Source organism: Gorilla gorilla, chromosome 7, assembly GCF_029281585.2.
Source record: "Gorilla gorilla gorilla isolate KB3781 chromosome 7, NHGRI_mGorGor1-v2.1_pri, whole genome shotgun sequence".
In the NCBI taxonomy this organism is placed as follows: domain Eukaryota; kingdom Metazoa; phylum Chordata; class Mammalia; order Primates; family Hominidae; genus Gorilla; species Gorilla gorilla.
Window position 1 is genome coordinate 16,061,557 of NC_073231.2, and position 21,573 is coordinate 16,083,129.

Below are 21,573 nucleotides of genomic sequence, written 5' to 3' on the forward strand. Positions count from 1 at the left end.
GTAGTCATGGCAGAGGAACACACAATATCCGAGGATGCACACAGCACATTGTGTTCTACAGATTTGACAGACTGGTGGTGAGGTCTCCTCATGACCACACAGGCAGGGCGTTAGCAGGTGGCTTCCTGTGGGTGTGTGAGTATCCAACGTGCTTAACCATCGACATGTGTGTGTTTGTGTGTGTTTCAGGTGACCCAACAGTCAACCCCTGAAAAAGGCGGTCATAAAACCCCCAGCAGACGAAGATGATGGCACGTCGGGACCCCAAATCTTGGGCCAAGAGACTGGTGAGAGCCCAGACCCTCCAGAAGCAGCGGAGGGCCCCAGTTGGGCCAAGGGCTCCCCCGCCCGATGAAGAAGATCCCAGGGTAAGTCTAGCCCTGGATCTCTTGGGTATCGGGGTGGGGGTGGGGACGGGGGGAGGGGGTGTCACACGGTCCTCGGAGACTGGGTTGGATTCCAAAGAGTTCTGTCACCACCACCCAGGTTGCTTTTCCCATCCAAGGTGGGCGTGGCTTGGGACCTTCTCCCCAGCCCGATAGGTCCCTTGAGAAACTCTTGGGGGCAACCTCTCTTTCTACTTAGAGTCCTGTGTAGCCACGTTTGGCTGCGTTGTTGACATCGGGTTCACCATCGTGCCCCTTGGAACCTTGAGTCCTTCCTTTCAGAGTTCCTCCGTCACATGGGCTTTGGGAGGGAACATCGTATCCGAACTCTCCCAGCACTTAACGGCCCCCATGCCGGTGTCCCCTCTTTGGAATCCTTATTCAGCTCTGAATTCACAATCCGTCCCAATGTTGACGTGGGATCGCTGCCTGTGGCTTCAGCTCCCTCACTGACATCACTTCCTTTCCACCCACAGCTCAAGTGCAAAAACTGCGGGGCCTTTGGCCACACGGCCAGAAGTACCAGGTGCCCCATGAAGTGCTGGAAGGCAGCCCTGGTTCCAGCGACCTTGGGGAAAAAGGAAGGGAAGGAAAACCTGAAACCATGGAAGCCCCAGGTTGAAGCCAACCCGGGGCCCTTGAACAAGGATAAGGGAGAGAAGGAAGAGAGACCAAGGTGAGCAGTGGGAGGGGTTTTCACCACCCTTAAGGTACTGCCTCCTAAGGACATGGTGTCTCTGCACCTGCACACCGTGTGCCTTTCCGTCTCCGGGCCAGGGAAGGAACGCTGCAGAGAAATAGGCCGCAGCTCCGTGTCCTCCGGGGTTCCGCACCCAGGAGCTCCTTTGGCTCTGGGAGATTCAGGGACGGGGAGAGGCGGGGGCGCTTCGTGCAGGTTCCCCGCGACAGAGGGAAAAGCGATGGAATCCAAATCACAGTCCTTAGTTGGGAAGCCTAGAGGGCCACCTGGAGGATGGGAAGGTTGGCACGTGAGGGAAGGTGCAGAGGCGGAAAGGGCACCAGATGTCCATTTCTGTATCACAAAACACGGAGTGGGACTGGGCCCCAGACGGGGTTCTCCCTGTCTCCTGCGGAAAACCAGGGGGCACGGCCTGACCTTTTTCCGTTCTGCAGGCAACAAGACCCGCAGAGGAAGGCTCTCCTCCACATATTTTCCGGGAAAGCTCCAGAGAAGCCGCTGCCGAATCGAAAAGGATCCACGGAATCTTCTGATTATCTGAGGGTGAGTGTCACCCCGGGCCCCTGGTCCTTTTCTCCTCTAGGTCACCCTGCTTGATTTCCTTTCAGCTTCCCGTCTGCGGGAGGAAATCGGGGAACCCCTCTTTCTTGCCTTCTTGGGGTCAGGGACTCCACGATCCTTCCAGGTCGATTTGATTGCAGGCGAAGGCATCTGAAGATGCCGTATTTCCTGTTGCTTCCTTTCTGTCCAATTATGGCAAGCCTGCCAACAACATGTTCCTAGCGGCATGAGGAAATTAGTCCCTCAGAGGCCCCAAACGTGGAGAAGGCTAAACCCAGGAACATGCACGTGTTCAGAGAAGACGTCCCGAGTACCCTTGAGCCACCAACCTGCCTTCGGAAGGGCATTAGTCCGTTCCACTTCATGGAAGGCTGAGTGGAGGCGCTTGGATCCAGTTAATGCCCAAGACGCGATCTTTTGAACAATGGTGTGCTTAGATCAGCTACACATAGCTCGAGAGCGCATCTTTCATGTGTCTTGTCCTGATCAGCACTCAGCTGGAGTCCTACTTCCAAGGACCGCCTGTCGATACTGTACTAAGAATTTCATGGCGTGTGCACCTTGTCTTTAGATGTGCTTGATTTTCACGTTGGCTCCATGCTGAGGAACTACTTCTAACCTGTGTTGTTTCCTCTCTTTCAGGTTGCAAGCGGGCCAATGCCGGTCCACACAACCAGTAAAAGGCCGCGCGTGGACCCTGTCCCCGCTGATCGCTCAGCTACCGAAATGTCTGGCAGGGGCTCCGTCTTGGCTTCACTGTCTCCCCTCAGAAAAGCCAGTCTGAGCTCCTCCTCAAGTCTCGGACCAAAGGAAAGACAGACAGGGGCTGCGGCCGACATCCCTCAGCCTGCCGTCAGGCACCAGGGCCCCGAGCCTCTCCTCGTGGTGAAGCCGACACACTGCAGCCCTGAGGGTGGCTGCCGAGAAGTTCCCCAGGCTGCCTCCAGAACCCACGGCCCGCTCCAGGCCATCAGACCCCAGGCGCAAGACAAACGTCCTGCGGTGACCTCACAGCCCTGCCCGCCAGCCGCCACACACAGCTTGGGCCTAGGCTCCAATCTCAGCTTCGGGCCAGGAGCCAAGAGACCTGCCCAGGCTCCGATTCAGGCTTGCCTGAACTTCCCCAAGAAACCAAGACTGGGTCCCTTCCAGATCCCCGAAAGCGCCATCCAGGGAGGTGAGCTGGGGGCCCCGGAGAATCTCCAACCTCCGCCAGCCGCAACCGAACTTGGACCAAGTACGTCGCCCCAGATGGACAGGAGGACACCGGCCCAGGTGCCCAGCGTCGACCGGCAGCCTCCGCACAGCAGACCTTGCCTGCCTACTACCCAGGCCTGCACCATGTCCCATCACCCAGCGGCCAGCCATGATGGGGCCCAGCCTCTCAGAGTTCTCTTCCAGAGACTGGAAAACGGACGCTGGAGCTCCAGCCTCCTGGCGGCCCCCTCATTTCCCTCTCCTGAGAAGCCGGGAGGCTTCCTCGCTCAGAGCCCTCATGTGTCAGAGAAGTCTGAGGGTCCCTGTGTTCGTGTCCCACCGAGCGTCCTCTATGAGGACCTTCAGGTTTCCTCCTCCTCAGAGGACAGCGATTCTGACCTGGAGTGAGACTGCAGGTGGCAGGGGCTCCTTGGCCTCCAGCTCCCGTGACTTGGAGGGGACTGTGGGACTGAGGAGTGCGGAGCAGAGAGCAGACTCTGTGCGGTGACTCCGATGCTCCCCGGCTGTGGCGCTTCTGTGGATGTGGGAGCCCAGGCCAGGCAAGGAGCAGGTGCAGGGAGCAGGTGCAGGGACTCTGCCTCATTGAATTCTGGTGAGGGACGTTGTAGTTCGCGTGGTTCTCCGGAAACGCGCCAGGGAAAGCTTCCGTGCCAGAGATTCGTTGCCTCAGAAACTGCGTGACGCACAAGAGACAGACTTCCGCTGGGACGTCAACAGGAAACTGGGGAATTACTGTGTATTTGCTCTCTAGATGACTGAATAAGGGAAAAGTTAGGGAACCCCGAGAGGTGCAGCCCTTCCGCTGTGCCCCGCCCTGAGAGCAGTGTTTCGGACGCTGGGAAGCGTGCTGTGCAAAGCGCTCTCGGGGTCTTTCCTCAGCCTCGAAAACTGGGCTCTGGAATGCCTTTGTACATATGTGTGTTTAATTTGTTTTGAAGTGAATAAAATTCTCAAAAAGATGACATATTGTCTTTTGACTCTCATTCCGTGTCTGTGTTTAACTGATTTTCCAAGTGAAGGGGTGGCCTGGCCCTCCACCCCTGTGGGTGTTTCTAGTCGGGTGGGATGAGAGACGGAGAAAAGGAATAAGACACAGAGACAAAGTATAGGGAGACAACAGTGGGTCCAGGGGACTGGCACTCAGCACACCAAGGACCTGCACCGGCACCGGCCTCTGAGTTCCCTCAGTTTTTATTGATTATGATTTTTATTATTTCAGCAAAAAGGAATGTAGTAGGAGAGCAGGGTGATAATAAGGAGAAGGTCAACAACAACAACAAAAAAAAAACACGTGAGCAAAAGAATCTATATCATTATTAAGTTCAAGGGAAGGTACTATGCCTGGACGTGCACGTAGGCCAGATTTATGTTTCTCTCCACCCAAACATCTCAGCGGAGTAAAGAATAACAAGGCAGCATTACTGCCAACATGTCTCGCCTCCCGCCACAGGGCAGCTTTTCTCCGAGCTCAGAGTTGAACAAATGTAAGATCGGGCTTTACACCGAGACATTCAGTTCCCAGGGGCAAGCAGGAGACAGTGGCCTTCCTCCATCTGAACTGCAAGAGGCTTTCCTCTTTGACTAATCCACCTCAGCACAGACCCATTACGGGTGTCAGGCTGGGGGACAGTCAGGTCTTTCCCATCCCACGAGGCCATATTTCAGACTGTCACATGGGGAGAAACCTTGGACAATACCCTGCTTTTAAGGGCAGAGGTCCCCGTGGCTTTCCACGGTGCATTGCGCCCCTGGTTTATTGAGACTAGAGAATGGCAATGACTTTTACCAAGTACACTGCTTGTAAACATTTGGTTAACAAGGCACGTCCTGCACAGCCCTAGATCCCTTAAACCTCGATTTTATACAACACAGGTTTTTGTGAGCTCCAAGTTGGGTCAAAGGGGCTGCGGCAAAGCTACAAATGATCAACATCTCAGCAAAGCAATTGTTTAAAATACAGGTCTTTTTCAAAATGGAGTCTCTTATGTCTTCCCCTTCTACATAGACACAGTGAGAGTCTGATCTCTCTTTCTTTACCCTACATCCAAGGGCTTGAACATTTCTTGACTTGTTGGCAATCCAAATCGTTACGTCTCCGAAACAGAGTTGACTGAGGGGACCGCAGTGCTGGGCAGGACCTTTGACTTCGTATACATCCACAGGAGCAAGAAAACCTCAGCCCCACTCTACCAACACGCACCTAGTAAAATTCCGCCAACCGAATCTCACGCACGCTAACACGTGGGGAGCGTTGCTTGCACCACGAGTCCCCATTTGGCTCAACCGCCGATGCCAAGTGTGTGGTTCCAGTTGCGACGGCGCCCCGTGAAGTGGCTTCCGGATGTGCGAATGAACCAGGCAGAGTTTCACTGGCCAAATGGACCCCAGCACAGCTGAAGTGAACTCCCACATTTGGGATGTACTTCAGAGGTAAAACATTCATCTCGTCTTCTTTCCGGATGTCTGACACCATGGTTCTCCCCCTGATCCTAAGAGTAGCTGAGGTAGAGACTCACTAAAAGATCTAGGCAGGGATATCCCATCATGCACAGGCTCTCTCCATTCTCTGACCTGGGAACAACTCTGAGCAGGATTCCACATCTAGGAGGCCTCGGAACTGAGCGGGATTTTCTGAGACACACCAAATGGCTGCTCCCTTTCCGCCGCTGTTGAGGGTCGTTATCTTGATTATCCAGATCACCTAGAAAGTATCCGTATCCAGAATCAATAAGATCAACTCTCTGCTCCTCTGACAGCAGAAGGAGCAGGACCATAAGGAACCAAAGAGCGTGGAAGGAAACGATGTGACAGGAAAGCTCAGAGAACGGCCACAGGGGGTCGTCAGCAGGCCTTCCAACCTGAATCATGAATAATTAATGAAGCGCAAATCAAAGGGGACTCGAGTTTCAGCAGGAGCAATTCATCCAACGGGAGATCGCCGGAGGGCCAGCAAGATTGAGAGACTGGGAGCCGGGTGCAGTGTCAAAGGGGACGCGACTGGTTCCAAAGCTCGAGAAGACCATGGGGTCACTTGGGCTACATGAGAAAATGCCCCAGTGTGCTGGTTCATCATTCCGACTCCTGCCTGTCTCTTCCCGTCCAAGGAACATGGAACCTAAGTCGTGCAGGTGCAGACGACCATGGGCAGAATTAGGGGACGTGGCACAAAAGTTCACCGACACGGGAGTTCCACAGAAGGTGCGGTGGATCTTCGCAAATCCAGAGACATGGCAATGGGACCCAGGGAATTAGAGCCTCACAGGCGTCCGGGAGACTTTTCAGGCATAATGCCTGGAGTCGCAAGACGAGCTGAAAAAGGAGCCAGGCACTGAAGGACAAAGCGTTGTGGACTTTCGTCATCTGTGTTTCCCAGTGCGGTCCAATTCACGGTGGTTTCCAAGCGCCTCCTGGGGGAGAAAACACATGAGGGTGCGGTCACGGTTCTCTGCTGACAGACTTACCTTGGGGAAGAAAGAGAAGCTCTGAAGATGGATCATGGCCGTGACTGCATGTCAAGGAGAGTCTCCTTGATGACACTGAGGCCTACGTCGAGATAGACAAAATGTGGTCCAATTAAAAGGTGTCTATTTTACCACATTTTTTTTAAAACAAAACAAAACAAAAAAACAAAAAAGATGGAAAAGAAGACAGGGGTACAGGCACCAGTGTTACATGTCTGATGAGGAACATCTATTCTTCAAAGCTTGCAGCTGTACAAGTAGGTTTTAGAATGTCTGTCAGCAGTGGACATGATCTTAGAGTGGGCTGTGCAAATAGACCTTTCCAGGTCATGTAATTGGATTAAGTTAATTGCAATTAAGGTACAGGTAACTGATTAGGTTAGGGTGCGTTCCACGTCAGGTGACCGGAGGCAGTATAAAAGGCAGCCTGGAAAGCAGAGGTCCCTCTCCGCCCCTTCCTCCGTCGTCCTGGATGCTGCATCGCTTCCAGCGGGGCTGCTCCAGCACCTGCCCATCTCAGCGCCAGCCGGGGAAAGAAAGTAGACGTGTAATTTCAGGTTAGTTTCACTGAACAATTGTTTGTTTCACGCAATCCCTGAGGGATGGTGGAGGGGGAGAGGAAGAGACAAAGGAGGCCGAAAGATGCCGATCGCACTGGGGCTTGCTGGTGGGGTAGGATGTGTTCTCGCTACTAGTAATTCTTGGAACAGGAAACGAGAAAACATATCCGTCTCCACGTGTGGGATAAGACCAAGATGGGAATGCGAAAAGAAATGTACTGCAGCATGCTGAATTGCTGGGTAAATGGAAAAAGGACTTTGGAAAAAAGGGTGGTTTGCCCTTCAGCCGTGTAAGACCTCGATACGATATGGCACTTCTTCCCCGTTAGTTCAGATGAATTCGTGTGGTATGCGTAAAATACCAAAAAAATAAATAAAGAAGGGCTGGAGCTAAAGCCAAAAGATAGAACAGGAAAGACCATCACCTGCTAGTGTGGTAGAGAGGAAGGTAACTTCTCTCTATGAATTTGTGTTTGGAAGTGGCCTAATGAAATGGCAAGAGTAGCGTTTCAAGTTGTCACAGGAAGCATCCCTTATCCCTGACTTCAAACAGACCTGCCAAAGGGTGGCACACGCCATGCCCTGTGTCTTCGATCATTCTGTCCGTCAAGGGAGACAGAATCACCGTGTCTTCTACCGGAGTGAATCGTGAGAGACCTAAGTCCAGTGTCCAGAATCAGTTGTTTGTTTGGGGTTGAAAGCTCAACTCCCCATACCTAGGCCACGGGCCCTGTGGCAGGTGAGGTTTACTCTTGGACTAGGTAGTCATGGCAGAGGAACACACAATATCCGAGGATGCACACAGCACATTGTGTTCTACAGATTTGACAGACTGGTGGTGAGGTCTCCTCATGACCACACAGGCAGGGCGTTAGCAGGTGGCTTCCTGTGGGTGTGTGAGTATCCAACGTGCTTAACCATCGACATGTGTGTGTTTGTGTGTGTTTCAGGTGACCCAACAGTCAACCCCTGAAAAAGGCGGTCATAAAACCCCCAGCAGACGAAGATGATGGCACGTCGGGACCCCAAATCTTGGGCCAAGAGACTGGTGAGAGCCCAGACCCTCCAGAAGCAGCGGAGGGCCCCAGTTGGGCCAAGGGCTCCCCCGCCCGATGAAGAAGATCCCAGGGTAAGTCTAGCCCTGGATCTCTTGGGTATCGGGGTGGGGGTGGGGACGGGGGGAGGGGGTGTCACACGGTCCTCGGAGACTGGGTTGGATTCCAAAGAGTTCTGTCACCACCACCCAGGTTGCTTTTCCCATCCAAGGTGGGCGTGGCTTGGGACCTTCTCCCCAGCCCGATAGGTCCCTTGAGAAACTCTTGGGGGCAACCTCTCTTTCTACTTAGAGTCCTGTGTAGCCACGTTTGGCTGCGTTGTTGACATCGGGTTCACCATCGTGCCCCTTGGAACCTTGAGTCCTTCCTTTCAGAGTTCCTCCGTCACATGGGCTTTGGGAGGGAACATCGTATCCGAACTCTCCCAGCACTTAACGGCCCCCATGCCGGTGTCCCCTCTTTGGAATCCTTATTCAGCTCTGAATTCACAATCCGTCCCAATGTTGACGTGGGATCGCTGCCTGTGGCTTCAGCTCCCTCACTGACATCACTTCCTTTCCACCCACAGCTCAAGTGCAAAAACTGCGGGGCCTTTGGCCACACGGCCAGAAGTACCAGGTGCCCCATGAAGTGCTGGAAGGCAGCCCTGGTTCCAGCGACCTTGGGGAAAAAGGAAGGGAAGGAAAACCTGAAACCATGGAAGCCCCAGGTTGAAGCCAACCCGGGGCCCTTGAACAAGGATAAGGGAGAGAAGGAAGAGAGACCAAGGTGAGCAGTGGGAGGGGTTTTCACCACCCTTAAGGTACTGCCTCCTAAGGACATGGTGTCTCTGCACCTGCACACCGTGTGCCTTTCCGTCTCCGGGCCAGGGAAGGAACGCTGCAGAGAAATAGGCCGCAGCTCCGTGTCCTCCGGGGTTCCGCACCCAGGAGCTCCTTTGGCTCTGGGAGATTCAGGGACGGGGAGAGGCGGGGGCGCTTCGTGCAGGTTCCCCGCGACAGAGGGAAAAGCGATGGAATCCAAATCACAGTCCTTAGTTGGGAAGCCTAGAGGGCCACCTGGAGGATGGGAAGGTTGGCACGTGAGGGAAGGTGCAGAGGCGGAAAGGGCACCAGATGTCCATTTCTGTATCACAAAACACGGAGTGGGACTGGGCCCCAGACGGGGTTCTCCCTGTCTCCTGCGGAAAACCAGGGGGCACGGCCTGACCTTTTTCCGTTCTGCAGGCAACAAGACCCGCAGAGGAAGGCTCTCCTCCACATATTTTCCGGGAAAGCTCCAGAGAAGCCGCTGCCGAATCGAAAAGGATCCACGGAATCTTCTGATTATCTGAGGGTGAGTGTCACCCCGGGCCCCTGGTCCTTTTCTCCTCTAGGTCACCCTGCTTGATTTCCTTTCAGCTTCCCGTCTGCGGGAGGAAATCGGGGAACCCCTCTTTCTTGCCTTCTTGGGGTCAGGGACTCCACGATCCTTCCAGGTCGATTTGATTGCAGGCGAAGGCATCTGAAGATGCCGTATTTCCTGTTGCTTCCTTTCTGTCCAATTATGGCAAGCCTGCCAACAACATGTTCCTAGCGGCATGAGGAAATTAGTCCCTCAGAGGCCCCAAACGTGGAGAAGGCTAAACCCAGGAACATGCACGTGTTCAGAGAAGACGTCCCGAGTACCCTTGAGCCACCAACCTGCCTTCGGAAGGGCATTAGTCCGTTCCACTTCATGGAAGGCTGAGTGGAGGCGCTTGGATCCAGTTAATGCCCAAGACGCGATCTTTTGAACAATGGTGTGCTTAGATCAGCTACACATAGCTCGAGAGCGCATCTTTCATGTGTCTTGTCCTGATCAGCACTCAGCTGGAGTCCTACTTCCAAGGACCGCCTGTCGATACTGTACTAAGAATTTCATGGCGTGTGCACCTTGTCTTTAGATGTGCTTGATTTTCACGTTGGCTCCATGCTGAGGAACTACTTCTAACCTGTGTTGTTTCCTCTCTTTCAGGTTGCAAGCGGGCCAATGCCGGTCCACACAACCAGTAAAAGGCCGCGCGTGGACCCTGTCCCCGCTGATCGCTCAGCTACCGAAATGTCTGGCAGGGGCTCCGTCTTGGCTTCACTGTCTCCCCTCAGAAAAGCCAGTCTGAGCTCCTCCTCAAGTCTCGGACCAAAGGAAAGACAGACAGGGGCTGCGGCCGACATCCCTCAGCCTGCCGTCAGGCACCAGGGCCCCGAGCCTCTCCTCGTGGTGAAGCCGACACACTGCAGCCCTGAGGGTGGCTGCCGAGAAGTTCCCCAGGCTGCCTCCAGAACCCACGGCCCGCTCCAGGCCATCAGACCCCAGGCGCAAGACAAACGTCCTGCGGTGACCTCACAGCCCTGCCCGCCAGCCGCCACACACAGCTTGGGCCTAGGCTCCAATCTCAGCTTCGGGCCAGGAGCCAAGAGACCTGCCCAGGCTCCGATTCAGGCTTGCCTGAACTTCCCCAAGAAACCAAGACTGGGTCCCTTCCAGATCCCCGAAAGCGCCATCCAGGGAGGTGAGCTGGGGGCCCCGGAGAATCTCCAACCTCCGCCAGCCGCAACCGAACTTGGACCAAGTACGTCGCCCCAGATGGACAGGAGGACACCGGCCCAGGTGCCCAGCGTCGACAGGCAGCCTCCGCACAGCAGACCTTGCCTGCCTACTACCCAGGCCTGCACCATGTCCCATCACCCAGCGGCCAGCCATGATGGGGCCCAGCCTCTCAGAGTTCTCTTCCAGAGACTGGAAAACGGACGCTGGAGCTCCAGCCTCCTGGCGGCCCCCTCATTTCCCTCTCCTGAGAAGCCGGGAGGCTTCCTCGCTCAGAGCCCTCATGTGTCAGAGAAGTCTGAGGGTCCCTGTGTTCGTGTCCCACCGAGCGTCCTCTATGAGGACCTTCAGGTTTCCTCCTCCTCAGAGGACAGCGATTCTGACCTGGAGTGAGACTGCAGGTGGCAGGGGCTCCTTGGCCTCCAGCTCCCGTGACTTGGAGGGGACTGTGGGACTGAGGAGTGCGGAGCAGAGAGCAGACTCTGTGCGGTGACTCCGATGCTCCCCGGCTGTGGCGCTTCTGTGGATGTGGGAGCCCGGGCCAGGCAAGGAGCAGGTGCAGGGAGCAGGTGCAGGGACTCTGCCTCATTGAATTCTGGTGAGGGACGTTGTAGTTCGCGTGGTTCTCCGGAAACGCGCCAGGGAAAGCTTCCGTGCCAGAGATTCGTTGCCTCAGAAACTGCGTGACGCACAAGAGACAGACTTCCGCTGGGACGTCAACAGGAAACTGGGGAATTACTGTGTATTTGCTCTCTAGATGACTGAATAAGGGAAAAGTTAGGGAACCCCGAGAGGTGCAGCCCTTCCGCTGTGCCCCGCCCTGAGAGCAGTGTTTCGGACGCTGGGAAGCGTGCTGTGCAAAGCGCTCTCGGGGTCTTTCCTCAGCCTCGAAAACTGGGCTCTGGAATGCCTTTGTACATATGTGTGTTTAATTTGTTTTGAAGTGAATAAAATTCTCAAAAAGATGACATATTGTCTTTTGACTCTCATTCCGTGTCTGTGTTTAACTGATTTTCCAAGTGAAGGGGTGGCCTGGCCCTCCACCCCTGTGGGTGTTTCTAGTCGGGTGGGATGAGAGACGGAGAAAAGGAATAAGACACAGAGACAAAGTATAGGGAGACAACAGTGGGTCCAGGGGACTGGCACTCAGCACACCAAGGACCTGCACCGGCACCGGCCTCTGAGTTCCCTCAGTTTTTATTGATTATGATTTTTATTATTTCAGCAAAAAGGAATGTAGTAGGAGAGCAGGGTGATAATAAGGAGAAGGTCAACAACAACAACAAAAAAAAACACGTGAGCAAAAGAATCTATATCATTATTAAGTTCAAGGGAAGGTACTATGCCTGGACGTGCACGTAGGCCAGATTTATGTTTCTCTCCACCCAAACATCTCAGCGGAGTAAAGAATAACAAGGCAGCATTACTGCCAACATGTCTCGCCTCCCGCCACAGGGCAGCTTTTCTCCGAGCTCAGAGTTGAACAAATGTAAGATCGGGCTTTACACCGAGACATTCAGTTCCCAGGGGCAAGCAGGAGACAGTGGCCTTCCTCCATCTGAACTGCAAGAGGCTTTCCTCTTTGACTAATCCACCTCAGCACAGACCCATTACGGGTGTCAGGCTGGGGGACAGTCAGGTCTTTCCCATCCCACGAGGCCATATTTCAGACTGTCACATGGGGAGAAACCTTGGACAATACCCTGCTTTTAAGGGCAGAGGTCCCCGTGGCTTTCCACGGTGCATTGCGCCCCTGGTTTATTGAGACTAGAGAATGGCAATGACTTTTACCAAGTACACTGCTTGTAAACATTTGGTTAACAAGGCACGTCCTGCACAGCCCTAGATCCCTTAAACCTCGATTTTATACAACACAGGTTTTTGTGAGCTCCAAGTTGGGTCAAAGGGGCTGCGGCAAAGCTACAAATGATCAACATCTCAGCAAAGCAATTGTTTAAAATACAGGTCTTTTTCAAAATGGAGTCTCTTATGTCTTCCCCTTCTACATAGACACAGTGAGAGTCTGATCTCTCTTTCTTTACCCTACATCCAAGGGCTTGAACATTTCTTGACTTGTTGGCAATCCAAATCGTTACGTCTCCGAAACAGAGTTGACTGAGGGGACCGCAGTGCTGGGCAGGACCTTTGACTTCGTATACATCCACAGGAGCAAGAAAACCTCAGCCCCACTCTACCAACACGCACCTAGTAAAATTCCGCCAACCGAATCTCACGCACGCTAACACGTGGGGAGCGTTGCTTGCACCACGAGTCCCCATTTGGCTCAACCGCCGATGCCAAGTGTGTGGTTCCAGTTGCGACGGCGCCCCGTGAAGTGGCTTCCGGATGTGCGAATGAACCAGGCAGAGTTTCACTGGCCAAATGGACCCCAGCACAGCTGAAGTGAACTCCCACATTTGGGATGTACTTCAGAGGTAAAACATTCATCTCGTCTTCTTTCCGGATGTCTGACACCATGGTTCTCCCCCTGATCCTAAGAGTAGCTGAGGTAGAGACTCACTAAAAGATCTAGGCAGGGATATCCCATCATGCACAGGCTCTCTCCATTCTCTGACCTGGGAACAACTCTGAGCAGGATTCCACATCTAGGAGGCCTCGGAACTGAGCGGGATTTTCTGAGACACACCAAATGGCTGCTCCCTTTCCGCCGCTGTTGAGGGTCGTTATCTTGATTATCCAGATCACCTAGAAAGTATCCGTATCCAGAATCAATAAGATCAACTCTCTGCTCCTCTGACAGCAGAAGGAGCAGGACCATAAGGAACCAAAGAGCGTGGAAGGAAACGATGTGACAGGAAAGCTCAGAGAACGGCCACAGGGGGTCGTCAGCAGGCCTTCCAACCTGAATCATGAATAATTAATGAAGCGCAAATCAAAGGGGACTCGAGTTTCAGCAGGAGCAATTCATCCAACGGGAGATCGCCGGAGGGCCAGCAAGATTGAGAGACTGGGAGCCGGGTGCAGTGTCAAAGGGGACGCGACTGGTTCCAAAGCTCGAGAAGACCATGGGGTCACTTGGGCTACATGAGAAAATGCCCCAGTGTGCTGGTTCATCATTCCGACTCCTGCCTGTCTCTTCCCGTCCAAGGAACATGGAACCTAAGTCGTGCAGGTGCAGATGACCATGGGCAGAATTAGGGGACGTGGCACAAAAGTTCACCGACACGGGAGTTCCACAGAAGGTGCGGTGGATCTTCGCAAATCCAGAGACATGGCAATGGGACCCAGGGAATTAGAGCCTCACAGGCGTCCGGGAGACTTTTCAGGCATAATGCCTGGAGTCGCAAGACGAGCTGAAAAAGGAGCCAGGCACTGAAGGACAAAGCGTTGTGGACTTTCGTCATCTGTGTTTCCCAGTGCGGTCCAATTCACGGTGGTTTCCAAGCGCCTCCTGGGGGAGAAAACACATGAGGGTGCGGTCACGGTTCTCTGCTGACAGACTTACCTTGGGGAAGAAAGAGAAGCTCTGAAGATGGATCATGGCCGTGACTGCATGTCAAGGAGAGTCTCCTTGATGACACTGAGGCCTACGTCGAGATAGACAAAATGTGGTCCAATTAAAAGGTGTCTATTTTACCACATTTTTTTTAAAACAAAACAAAACAAAAAAACAAAAAAGATGGAAAAGAAGACAGGGGTACAGGCACCAGTGTTACATGTCTGATGAGGAACATCTATTCTTCAAAGCTTGCAGCTGTACAAGTAGGTTTTAGAATGTCTGTCAGCAGTGGACATGATCTTAGAGTGGGCTGTGCAAATAGACCTTTCCAGGTCATGTAATTGGATTAAGTTAATTGCAATTAAGGTACAGGTAACTGATTAGGTTAGGGTGCGTTCCACGTCAGGTGACCGGAGGCAGTATAAAAGGCAGCCTGGAAAGCAGAGGTCCCTCTCCGCCCCTTCCTCCGTCGTCCTGGATGCTGCATCGCTTCCAGCGGGGCTGCTCCAGCACCTGCCCATCTCAGCGCCAGCCGGGGAAAGAAAGTAGATGTGTAATTTCAGGTTAGTTTCACTGAACAATTGTTTGTTTCACGCAATCCCTGAGGGATGGTGGAGGGGGAGAGGAAGAGACAAAGGAGGCCGAAAGATGCCGATCGCACTGGGGCTTGCTGGTGGGGTAGGATGTGTTCTCGCTACTAGTAATTCTTGGAACAGGAAACGAGAAAACATATCCGTCTCCACGTGTGGGATAAGACCAAGATGGGAATGCGAAAAGAAATGTACTGCAGCATGCTGAATTGGTGGGTAAATGGAAAAAGGACTTTGGAAAAAAGGGTGGTTTGCCCTTCAGCCGTGTAAGACCTCGATACGATATGGCACTTCTTCCCCGTTAGTTCAGATGAATTCGTGTGGTATGCGTAAAATACCAAAAAAATAAATAAAGAGGGGCTGGAGCTAAAGCCAAAAGATAGAACAGGAAAGACCATCACCTGCTAGTGTGGTAGAGAGGAAGGTAACTTCTCTCTATGAATTTGTGTTTGGAAGTGGCCTAATGAAATGGCAAGAGTAGCGTTTCAAGTTGTCACAGGAAGCATCCCTTATCCCTGACTTCAAACAGACCTGCCAAAGGGTGGCACACGCCATGCCCTGTGTCTTCGATCATTCTGTCCGTCAAGGGAGACAGAATCACCGTGTCTTCTACCGGAGTGAATCGTGAGAGACCTAAGTCCAGTGTCCAGAATCAGTTGTTTGTTTGGGGTTGAAAGCTCAACTCCCCATACCTAGGCCACGGGCCCTGTGGCAGGTGAGGTTTACTCTTGGACTAGGTAGTCATGGCAGAGGAACACACAATATCCGAGGATGCACACAGCACATTGTGTTCTACAGATTTGACAGACTGGTGGTGAGGTCTCCTCATGACCACACAGGCAGGGCGTTAGCAGGTGGCTTCCTGTGGGTGTGTGAGTATCCAACGTGCTTAACCATCGACATGTGTGTGTTTGTGTGTGTTTCAGGTGACCCAACAGTCAACCCCTGAAAAAGGCGGTCATAAAACCCCCAGCAGACGAAGATGATGGCACGTCGGGACCCCAAATCTTGGGCCAAGAGACTGGTGAGAGCCCAGACCCTCCAGAAGCAGCGGAGGGCCCCAGTTGGGCCAAGGGCTCCCCCGCCCGATGAAGAAGATCCCAGGGTAAGTCTAGCCCTGGATCTCTTGGGTATCGGGGTGGGGGTGGGGACGGGGGGAGGGGGTGTCACACGGTCCTCGGAGACTGGGTTGGATTCCAAAGAGTTCTGTCACCACCACCCAGGTTGCTTTTCCCATCCAAGGTGGGCGTGGCTTGGGACCTTCTCCCCAGCCCGATAGGTCCCTTGAGAAACTCTTGGGGGCAACCTCTCTTTCTACTTAGAGTCCTGTGTAGCCACGTTTGGCTGCGTTGTTGACATCGGGTTCACCATCGTGCCCCTTGGAACCTTGAGTCCTTCCTTTCAGAGTTCCTCCGTCACATGGGCTTTGGGAGGGAACATCGTATCCGAACTCTCCCAGCACTTAACGGCCCCCATGCCGGTGTCCCCTCTTTGGAATCCTTATTCAGCTCTGAATTCACAATCCGTCCCAATGTTGACGTGGGATCGCTGCCTGTGGCTTCAGCTCCCTCACTGACATCACTTCCTTTCCACCCACAGCTCAAGTGCAAAAACTGCGGGGCCTTTGGCCACACGGCCAGAAGTACCAGGTGCCCCATGAAGTGCTGGAAGGCAGCCCTGGTTCCAGCGACCTTGGGGAAAAAGGAAGGGAAGGAAAACCTGAAACCATGGAAGCCCCAGGTTGAAGCCAACCCGGGGCCCTTGAACAAGGATAAGGGAGAGAAGGAAGAGAGACCAAGGTGAGCAGTGGGAGGGGTTTTCACCACCCTTAGGGTACTGCCTCCTAAGGACATGGTGTCTCTGCACCTGCACACCGTGTGCCTTTCCGTCTCCGGGCCAGGGAAGGAACGCTGCAGAGAAATAGGCCGCAGCTCCGTGTCCTCCGGGGTTCCGCACCCAGGAGCTCCTTTGGCTCTGGGAGATTCAGGGACGGGGAGAGGCGGGGGCGCTTCGTGCAGGTTCCCCGCGACAGAGGGAAAAGCGATGGAATCCAAATCACAGTCCTTAGTTGGGAAGCCTAGAGGGCCACCTGGAGGATGGGAAGGTTGGCACGTGAGGGAAGGTGCAGAGGCGGAAAGGGCACCAGATGTCCATTTCTGTATCACAAAACACGGAGTGGGACTGGGCCCCAGACGGGGTTCTCCCTGTCTCCTGCGGAAAACCAGGGGGCACGGCCTGACCTTTTTCCGTTCTGCAGGCAACAAGACCCGCAGAGGAAGGCTCTCCTCCACATATTTTCCGGGAAAGCTCCAGAGAAGCCGCTGCCGAATCGAAAAGGATCCACGGAATCTTCTGATTATCTGAGGGTGAGTGTCACCCCGGGCCCCTGGTCCTTTTCTCCTCTAGGTCACCCTGCTTGATTTCCTTTCAGCTTCCCGTCTGCGGGAGGAAATCGGGGAACCCCTCTTTCTTGCCTTCTTGGGGTCAGGGACTCCACGATCCTTCCAGGTCGATTTGATTGCAGGCGAAGGCATCTGAAGATGCCGTATTTCCTGTTGCTTCCTTTCTGTCCAATTATGGCAAGCCTGCCAACAACATGTTCCTAGCGGCATGAGGAAATTAGTCCCTCAGAGGCCCCAAACGTGGAGAAGGCTAAACCCAGGAACATGCACGTGTTCAGAGAAGACGTCCCGAGTACCCTTGAGCCACCAACCTGCCTTCGGAAGGGCATTAGTCCGTTCCACTTCATGGAAGGCTGAGTGGAGGCGCTTGGATCCAGTTAATGCCCAAGACGCGATCTTTTGAACAATGGTGTGCTTAGATCAGCTACACATAGCTCGAGAGCGCATCTTTCATGTGTCTTGTCCTGATCAGCACTCAGCTGGAGTCCTACTTCCAAGGACCGCCTGTCGATACTGTACTAAGAATTTCATGGCGTGTGCACCTTGTCTTTAGATGTGCTTGATTTTCACGTTGGCTCCATGCTGAGGAACTACTTCTAACCTGTGTTGTTTCCTCTCTTTCAGGTTGCAAGCGGGCCAATGCCGGTCCACACAACCAGTAAAAGGCCGCGCGTGGACCCTGTCCCCGCTGATCGCTCAGCTACCGAAATGTCTGGCAGGGGCTCCGTCTTGGCTTCACTGTCTCCCCTCAGAAAAGCCAGTCTGAGCTCCTCCTCAAGTCTCGGACCAAAGGAAAGACAGACAGGGGCTGCGGCCGACATCCCTCAGACTGCCGTCAGGCACCAGGGCCCCGAGCCTCTCCTCGTGGTGAAGCCGACACACTGCAGCCCTGAGGGTGGCTGCCGAGAAGTTCCCCAGGCTGCCTCCAGAACCCACGGCCCGCTCCAGGCCATCAGACCCCAGGCGCAAGACAAACGTCCTGCGGTGACCTCACAGCCCTGCCCGCCAGCCGCCACACACAGCTTGGGCCTAGGCTCCAATCTCAGCTTCGGGCCAGGAGCCAAGAGACCTGCCCAGGCTCCGATTCAGGCTTGCCTGAACTTCCCCAAGAAACCAAGACTGGGTCCCTTCCAGATCCCCGAAAGCGCCATCCAGGGAGGTGAGCTGGGGGCCCCGGAGAATCTCCAACCTCCGCCAGCCGCAACCGAACTTGGACCAAGTACGTCGCCCCAGATGGACAGGAGGACACCGGCCCAGGTGCCCAGCGTCGACCGGCAGCCTCCGCACAGCAGACCTTGCCTGCCTACTACCCAGGCCTGCACCATGTCCCATCACCCAGCGGCCAGCCATGATGGGGCCCAGCCTCTCAGAGTTCTCTTCCAGAGACTGGAAAACGGACGCTGGAGCTCCAGCCTCCTGGCGGCCCCCTCATTTCCCTCTCCTGAGAAGCCGGGAGGCTTCCTCGCTCAGAGCCCTCATGTGTCAGAGAAGTCTGAGGGTCCCTGTGTTCGTGTCCCACCGAGCGTCCTCTATGAGGACCTTCAGGTTTCCTCCTCCTCAGAGGACAGCGATTCTGACCTGGAGTGAGACTGCAGGTGGCAGGGGCTCCTTGTCCTCCAGCTCCCGTGACTTGGAGGGGACTGTGGGACTGAGGAGTGCGGAGCAGAGAGCAGACTCTGTGCGGTGACTCCGATGCTCCCCGGCTGTGGCGCTTCTGTGGATGTGGGAGCCCAGGCCAGGCAAGGAGCAGGTGCAGGGAGCAGGTGCAGGGACTCTGCCTCATTGAATTCTGGTGAGGGACGTTGTAGTTCGCGTGGTTCTCCGGAAACGCGCCAGGGAAAGCTTCCGTGCCAGAGATTCGTTGCCTCAGAAACTGCGTGACGCACAAGAGACAGACTTCCGCTGGGACGTCAACAGGAAACTGGGGAATTACTGTGTATTTGCTCTCTAGATGACTGAATAAGGGAAAAGTTAGGGAACCCCGAGAGATGCAGCCCTTCCGCTGTGCCCCGCCCTGAGAGCAGTGTTTCGGACGCTGGGAAGCGTGCTGTGCAAAGCGCTCTCGGGGTCTTTCCTCAGCCTCGAAAACTGGGCTCTGGAATGCCTTTGTACATATGTGTGTTTAATTTGTTTTGAAGTGAATAAAATTCTCAAAAAGATGACATATTGTCTTTTGACTCTCATTCCGTGTCTGTGTTTAACTGATTTTCCAAGTGAAGGGGTGGCCTGGCCCTCCACCCCTGTGGGTGTTTCTAGTCGGGTGGGATGAGAGACGGAGAAAAGGAATAAGACACAGAGACAAAGTATAGGGAGACAACAGTGGGTCCAGGGGACTGGCACTCAGCACACCAAGGACCTGCACCGGCACCGGCCTCTGAGTTCCCTCAGTTTTTATTGATTATGATTTTTATTATTTCAGCAAAAAGGAATGTAGTAGGAGAGCAGGGTGATAATAAGGAGAAGGTCAACAACAACAACAAAAAAAAACACGTGAGCAAAAGAATCTATATCATTATTAAGTTCAAGGGAAGGTACTATGCCTGGACGTGCACGTAGGCCAGATTTATGTTTCTCTCCACCCAAACATCTCAGCGGAGTAAAGAATAACAAGGCAGCATTACTGCCAACATGTCTCGCCTCCCGCCACAGGGCAGCTTTTCTCCGAGCTCAGAGTTGAACAAATGTAAGATCGGGCTTTACACCGAGACATTCAGTTCCCAGGGGCAAGCAGGAGACAGTGGCCTTCCTCCATCTGAACTGCAAGAGGCTTTCCTCTTTGACTAATCCACCTCAGCACAGACCCATTACGGGTGTCAGGCTGGGGGACAGTCAGGTCTTTCCCATCCCACGAGGCCATATTTCAGACTGTCACATGGGGAGAAACCTTGGACAATACCCTGCTTTTAAGGGCAGAGGTCCCCGTGGCTTTCCACGGTGCATTGCGCCCCTGGTTTATTGAGACTAGAGAATGGCAATGACTTTTACCAAGTACACTGCTTGTAAACATTTGGTTAACAAGGCACGTCCTGCACAGCCCTAGATCCCTTAAACCTCGATTTTATACAACACAGGTTTTTGTGAGCTCCAAGTTGGGTCAAAGGGGCTGCGGCAAAGCTACAAATGATCAACATCTCAGCAAAGCAATTGTTTAAAATACAGGTCTTTTTCAAAATGGAGTCTCTTATGTCTTCCCCTTCTACATAGACACAGTGAGAGTCTGATCTCTCTTTCTTTACCCTACATCCAAGGGCTTGAACATTTCTTGACTTGTTGGCAATCCAAATCGTTACGTCTCCGAAACAGAGTTGACTGAGGGGACCGCAGTGCTGGGCAGGACCTTTGACTTCGTATACATCCACAGGAGCAAGAAAACCTCAGCCCCACTCTACCAACACGCACCTAGTAAAATTCCGCCAACCGAATCTCACGCACGCTAACACGTGGGGAGCGTTGCTTGCACCACGAGTCCCCATTTGGCTCAACCGCCGATGCCAAGTGTGTGGTTCCAGTTGCGACGGCGCCCCGTGAAGTGGCTTCCGGATGTGCGAATGAACCAGGCAGAGTTTCACTGGCCAAATGGACCCCAGCACAGCTGAAGTGAACTCCCACATTTGGGATGTACTTCAGAGGTAAAACATTCATCCCGTCTTCTTTCCGGATGTCTGACACCATGGTTCTCCCCCTGATCCTAAGAGTAGCTGAGGTAGAGACTCACTAAAAGATCTAGGCAGGGATATCCCATCATGCACAGGCTCTCTCCATTCTCTGACCTGGGAACAACTCTGAGCAGGATTCCACATCTAGGAGGCCTCGGAACTGAGCGGGATTTTCTGAGACACACCAAATGGCTGCTCCCTTTCCGCCGCTGTTGAGGGTCGTTATCTTGATTATCCAGATCACCTAGAAAGTATCCGTATCCAGAATCAATAAGATCAACTCTCTGCTCCTCTGACAGCAGAAGGAGCAGGACCATAAGGAACCAAAGAGCGTGGAAGGAAACGATGTGACAGGAAAGCTCAGAGAACGGCCACAGGGGGTCGTCAGCAGGCCTTCCAACCTGAATCATGAATAATTAATGAAGCGCAAATCAAAGGGGACTCGAGTTTCAGCAGGAGCAATTCATCCAACGGGAGATCGCCGGAGGGCCAGCAAGATTGAGAGACTGGGAGCCGGGTGCAGTGTCAAAGGGGACGCGACTGGTTCCAAAGCTCGAGAAGACCATGGGGTCACTTGGGCTACATGAGAAAATGCCCCAGTGTGCTGGTTCATCATTCCGACTCCTGCCTGTCTCTTCCCGTCCAAGGAACATGGAACCTAAGTCGTGCAGGTGCAGATGACCATGGGCAGAATTAGGGGACGTGGCACAAAAGTTCACCGACACGGGAGTTCCACAGAAGGTGCGGTGGATCTTCGCAAATCCAGAGACATGGCAATGGGACCCAGGGAATTAGAGCCTCACAGGCGTCCGGGAGACTTTTCAGGCATAATGCCTGGAGTCGCAAGACGAGCTGAAAAAGGAGCCAGGCACTGAAGGACAAAGCGTTGTGGACTTTCGTCATCTGTGTTTCCCAGTGCGGTCCAATTCACGGTGGTTTCCAAGCGCCTCCTGGGGGAG

The 21,573-nt window shown here is 53.7% G+C and overlaps 3 protein-coding genes across 3 annotated transcripts; all 3 read left to right on the forward strand.

Annotated features, from left to right (window-relative positions):
* Positions 1–245: 245 nt before the first annotated feature.
* LOC129524365 (protein FAM90A15-like) lies at positions 246–3,252 on the forward strand. Its single transcript, XM_055349750.2, has 4 exons — positions 246–368; positions 863–1,062; positions 1,521–1,629; positions 2,290–3,252. The coding sequence occupies exons 1-4, from the start codon at positions 246–248 to the stop codon at positions 3,250–3,252; spliced, it is 1,395 nt and encodes a 464-aa protein (XP_055205725.2).
* A 4,640-nt stretch (positions 3,253–7,892) lies between these two features.
* On the forward strand, positions 7,893–10,899 carry LOC129524368 (protein FAM90A15-like). Its single transcript, XM_055349754.2, has 4 exons — positions 7,893–8,015; positions 8,510–8,709; positions 9,168–9,276; positions 9,937–10,899. The coding sequence occupies exons 1-4, from the start codon at positions 7,893–7,895 to the stop codon at positions 10,897–10,899; spliced, it is 1,395 nt and encodes a 464-aa protein (XP_055205729.2).
* A 4,639-nt stretch (positions 10,900–15,538) lies between these two features.
* Positions 15,539–18,545, forward strand: LOC129524366 (protein FAM90A15-like). Its single transcript, XM_055349751.2, has 4 exons — positions 15,539–15,661; positions 16,156–16,355; positions 16,814–16,922; positions 17,583–18,545. The coding sequence occupies exons 1-4, from the start codon at positions 15,539–15,541 to the stop codon at positions 18,543–18,545; spliced, it is 1,395 nt and encodes a 464-aa protein (XP_055205726.2).
* Positions 18,546–21,573: the final 3,028 nt, after the last annotated feature.